Below are 5,120 nucleotides of genomic sequence, written 5' to 3' on the forward strand. Positions count from 1 at the left end.
TTAGTGATTTTTAAATATTTTATATAATATATATAATCCATTTATATTGTTACTTTTTTGAAAGTGCATTATTTTTATCCAAACCAAAATAACATTTTAAACTTTTTACATTTTTAAATGTATGAATATATTAAATATATAATCTATAAGATTTAATAAATATCTGAATAAGAGTAGGTGTACCGATAATTGTAAAAAATAAAATAAATAAATAAAAATAGAAGCACGGTGCGGGGGCAGTCATACACTGTCCAATGTTTCTAGCTCTCGAATGGACGACTGCCTGCTCTCTTGGAGATAAAGGTCATATCCTACACACAGAAATATGTATTCCCATAACCTACAGTAACAAACATAAGAATCCCACAACTAATGGCCTGAGTAGTTATCAAGGGTAAATTAAAAATAATAAATAAATATAGTAGTTAAAAAATTCAAATGAATTTCCTTATATTTAATATTTAGAATATTTTAGAGGAATTATAGTAACTTGTTTAATTATAATAAGAACTGCAAATTTTTGAGTTCCTACAGCCTAAAAAAGTTGAATTTGTCTCAGCTTATATTATATGTGCTAAACCATAAATTACACAATATAAAATAAAAAAAACAAAATTTTATTAAAACATATTAATATACATTATACAACATAATATAATAGAAATAAACTTAAAAATAAATGAAAGTAAAATTCAAAATTAAAATAGTTATGTAATCATTGCATGAGCTCAAACAGTTTGAGTCCACTTTTAATGGTTTGGGCGCAAATACTCAGTAATTTTGTTTTTTGGTGGGAAGAGCTAATTTATTTTAATAAAATCTGAGAAATGCCACTTTTATAGTGCATATTTTATATCTTGTATCGGATCAAATTTTTTCCAAGCCGTCTTAATCATGCCAATATTTAACATTCAGTCTTAATTCATTTGGAATAAAATACAATTTCATATTTCATTATTAATAATTAAAATAACAATATAAAATATAATTAGAAAAATAAAAACTAAGAGAAATACAAATTACGTAAATTCAACTTTTGAGTCTTTGTTTCCATATGAAAGATGTATCTCCAAACCAATGAGAGGACTTATAGTACTTAACCATGCTATTAGAGGATTGAATCTAAATATATAAACATTTAAGCATGGTATTAATAATTTATAGTTATACATTAATAAATACAGAATAATTATTAGATTTTATACTGAAATGGAAATCACATACTTAAATAATAAAAAATCATTACTGAATTTAAAAATTTTCAACTTACTCATAGTTATTTTTTGAAGAAAAACCCAACATTTCCAAAACATGAGTATTCTTACAAGGATGTAATCTGAAAAACGGTGTACTGGAAAATGGATGCATCTAAAACAGTTATAATTTGATTATTACAAAAGTTTTGTTAATCATTTTTTAGCAAATAAAAGTAAATACCTCTTGAGTTATAGCATTCCACTTGTCATGAACTACACTTTCTTTTATAAAATAATGAACCAGTGACCAAATATGCTCTAATGAAAGTAACTTTCCATCTAAATATGACATTTTATAAATATTATTTTGAAGTTAATTTAGTAAATATCTAATTAAATTACCAGTATACCACATATTAAAGAACACATCTGGACATGAATAGCTTGGATTGTATAATATGTGATACTCACATACAATTGGAATTTTGTGTTCTGTAATTAAAATTTTTTGATTTATAACTAAAATTTTTTCAATTTTATTCTGGGATAGCTATATCAAGTTGCCTCAAAAATAACAAATAAAAATATCTAAAATTTATAAAAAATATTATTTAAGAGTAATGATAAGTGATACTATATAAATAGGGAATGGATTTTATTGTAAATACATATTTTTATTAGAATGAGATATTTTAAATCTGATATAAAATGTGTATGATTTAGATTATTTTGAATGAAATAAATCTAAATTTATTTTACATATTTGGTAAATAAGTACATATTTAAGTAATTTTTGATTTTTGCTGACGTTTAACATCATCTGCTTCATCTAAAACAACAAGTTATGTAATTTTTGACAGAGATATTTTAATAGGAAAAATTCAACAACGATCTCTGAAAGTTGAATACACTCCTTCTGATATAGTGAATAAGAATTATGCCCATATCACATCTGTTGATGTGGAACGGTTTTTTAGCCAATACGAAAGTATTCTCCGACCAAACTGTCATAATTTTTTATTTGCAAGCCTATAACAATATCTTGTTTCTCATTGCTTTGTTCCAGAATAATATTCATAATTATATACCTACATCATTTGTAATACTTTTATTTAATATTTATAATTATAAAATATTTATTTTTTTGTAATTTTCAATACTAATACATTTTTTTACTATTTACATATTTTGGATTTTTATTCCATACTTTAAGTAAAATTGATACATATATTGATTTTTTTTTACAATAAAATCCGTTCCCTTTATATAAGTATATAAAAATAATTATCAAAATCTATTAAAAAACAGTAATATATAGAAAAGAAAGACATAGAAATACAAAGTCAGATAGATCTAAAGCTTTTTTAAAAAAATATGTTAAATACTAATAGAATAATTAATATCGATAAAAACATGAATAACATATTATAACTAGGGCTTGGAAATTCACGCACTTTTAACTATCAAAGTATGCGGTAAATATGCATTTTATTTTTATTTATTTTAGGTTAAAATAATAATTAAAAAATGGGAAAAGATATGCCCAATTTTAATGATATAATATGTTATATTCACTTCAAGAATTAAAATGTACAATTAGGGATTTTGACAGGTTTTCAAATTCAAATACAAATGAGCGGTGATTATCAGCCTGACCAAGCAACGGCCTTTAATTTTAATCAGGTTTTTATTTTTTATTGGCAACATTTTTATAAGGACATATTTTTCAACAAATAAATTTTGAAATATACTCAGTCCGACATTTTCATGAAATATTAATAATAACACAAGTAAAATGCAATTTTAAAAAAAATACGTAAAATACGCACATCTTTTTAAAAAAACTTAAAAATATGCAAAAATGCTCACTAAAATTTCATTTTTGAACAATTGTGATTCAAATTTGTATCTCATCCAGCAACTTTTTCAGTAAAAACATGCAAATGCATGAACTTCCAGGCCCTATTCTGGGACCAGTCCAATGTGTGATCTATCGATAAATGGCTGGTCCAATGAGTGATCTACCGACTAAAAACATTTATATATGCTACTTAAAACAGTTATATACTTACTCCATACTATAATGTTGATTGTTATATTCATTTTTTTATCAGATTTAAAAAATACTTTTTCTGTATGAATATAACAATCATCATTATAGCACAGAATAGATTTCATCTATTCTGTGATTATAGTATGAGTAAGTACATTACTATTTTAAGTAGTATACATGTACATTTAGTCGGTAGATCACACATTGGACCGGTCCCCCTATTCTTAACAAATATTAGTTAAGCAATTGTAACAAAATTATTTCAAAAATAGGTAGGATAGAATAACAGATTGAAATTTTAATTAGGTATACAATATTGTAAAATATGTCATATTGTTACTTGTGAAATAATTTAAATAAATGTTTCTACAATAATATTTTCATTGCATCATGGTTACAAGTAATAGTCGATTAACTAACCTGAATGATCAGATTTCAATGAAGATTCATTCATTTTTTGAATATGCTTTTTTACCAAATATCTGATACGACTTTCGTTCTATAAAAAAAAAATACTAGAAGTTTATTTGTGTTTTGTCGTGATACAATTGTGCGTGCGCGAAGAAAAGCTATTCTGTTGGAATATTTAAGAATTTTCGACGATTGTAAAAGAAAAAAACTATTAGGTTTCCCTTTTTTTTACCACGGGGCATCGGTATTCACGAAAATTCCAACCGTCGTCTATAGAGTCCGAATGTTTTTTTAAGTCCGTAGCGTGTTCGACAAACTGTTGGTACGTCATGCTCATGATTGGCGTGCCCACAAAATAACGAGTCGATCGTGCCGAATTAGTATTGCTTTTATGGCAATTACGACGCAGACGTTAGTCGTGTGATATATTCCGTTCGGACGGACTCGTTCGAGATACGTCTTCTCGAGGACAAACGATTCCGACTGACGCGAACGCGTCGAGACGACGTGAAAATGTACGACGAAATGTAAAATCCACGAGAACCCACCCAATCGCTAAAGTTACGACGAATTCTGAAATTCGCATCGAAACGTCATTTATCAGTTTACGGCGTACTATCATCACACGGTTCTCGGACGATATCACAAACCATACCGACAACAGATTGTATTACCGATAACGCGGCGTGTTGGTGATACGCACATCGTCACGGCGGCGGCGGCGGCGGCGGCAGCACGATTTCAGGCTGACACGATGCCGAAACACCGTCAGCGGCCGATAACCGTCAGACACCGAGACCGCGCGGCTGACGGCAGCCTGCTGACTTGATAGTCGGTGAACGCTGATCACCGAACACTCGTTACCCTGTTCCGCCGCGGCGCTACAACCTTTTTTTGCTTTTCGTTGCACGGCCGTAGTCGTTATTGTAGTTTTTCGGCATCCCGTCGCGGCCTTGGCCCGTGGTTGATATGACCGCCGTCCGCGTTGACGTGGCCGTCGCAGTCTTGCTGTCCGTCGGATCGCCGGGTTACCCCACAAATGATTTTAGTTTAATAGGGGCCCATGAGACACAAAAGCGGCGGCAGCGGCGGCGATCGTCCGCCGCGCCCGGGGAAGAGCGGTTCACGGCGGCGGCGGCGGCGGCAGCGCGCGCTCGTCAGAACGTTACCGGCGGCGCTCGTCGCAGCCGTCTAGGCTCCTGGTACCTAATACAATTTTTTGAAGATTGAACCCAACAAAACAACATTTTCTACCAAAGACATTTTAAATATTCACGATTACTATTATTATTATTATTATTAGTTATCACTGTTTTTTATAATATTAGGATAATAATTTATAATATTTGTTTACGTGTATAATATAAATAATTAATTTATTTTATTTTATTATTTTGTACATAACGTGTTATATTCGTGTCATGAGCTCATAGTTATTCGTATTATATCGTACTTATTAG

The 5,120-nt window shown here is 29.8% G+C and overlaps 1 protein-coding gene across 2 annotated transcripts; it reads right to left on the reverse strand.

Annotated features, from left to right (window-relative positions):
* Nucleotides 1–596: 596 nt before the first annotated feature.
* Nucleotides 597–4,737, reverse strand: LOC132927541 (ubiquitin-like-conjugating enzyme ATG10). 2 transcript variants are annotated; one of them, XM_060992086.1, is made up of 6 exons: nucleotides 3,893–4,737; nucleotides 3,670–3,748; nucleotides 1,599–1,694; nucleotides 1,438–1,535; nucleotides 1,271–1,368; nucleotides 597–1,122 (listed from the first exon to the last, which is right to left on the reverse strand). In XM_060992086.1, the coding sequence occupies exons 1-6, from the start codon at nucleotides 3,995–3,997 to the stop codon at nucleotides 1,020–1,022; spliced, it is 579 nt and encodes a 192-aa protein (XP_060848069.1). In that variant the 5' UTR covers nucleotides 3,998–4,737; the 3' UTR covers nucleotides 597–1,019. The 2 variants fall into 2 exon arrangements, with proteins under 2 accessions (XP_060848069.1, XP_060848070.1); XM_060992087.1 differs by having other exon boundaries at nucleotides 1,599–1,688; nucleotides 3,893–4,728.
* Between the last annotated feature and the right edge of the window lie 383 nt (nucleotides 4,738–5,120).

The sequence above is a fragment of the Rhopalosiphum padi genome, chromosome 3, assembly GCF_020882245.1.
Source record: "Rhopalosiphum padi isolate XX-2018 chromosome 3, ASM2088224v1, whole genome shotgun sequence".
NCBI lineage: Eukaryota > Metazoa > Arthropoda > Insecta > Hemiptera > Aphididae > Rhopalosiphum > Rhopalosiphum padi.

Coding starts and splice junctions, on each gene's coding strand:
- LOC132927541 (XM_060992086.1), bottom strand. CDS start 3,997: ATGAGCATGACGTACCAACAGTTTGTCGAACACGCTACGGACTTAAAA. Junction 1,536..1,598: donor CTTTAATATGTGGTATACTG/GTAATTTAATTA, acceptor TGTCATATTTAG/ATGGAAAGTTACTTTCATTA. Junction 1,369..1,437: donor GGAATGCTATAACTCAAGAG/GTATTTACTTTT, acceptor TAACTGTTTTAG/ATGCATCCATTTTCCAGTAC.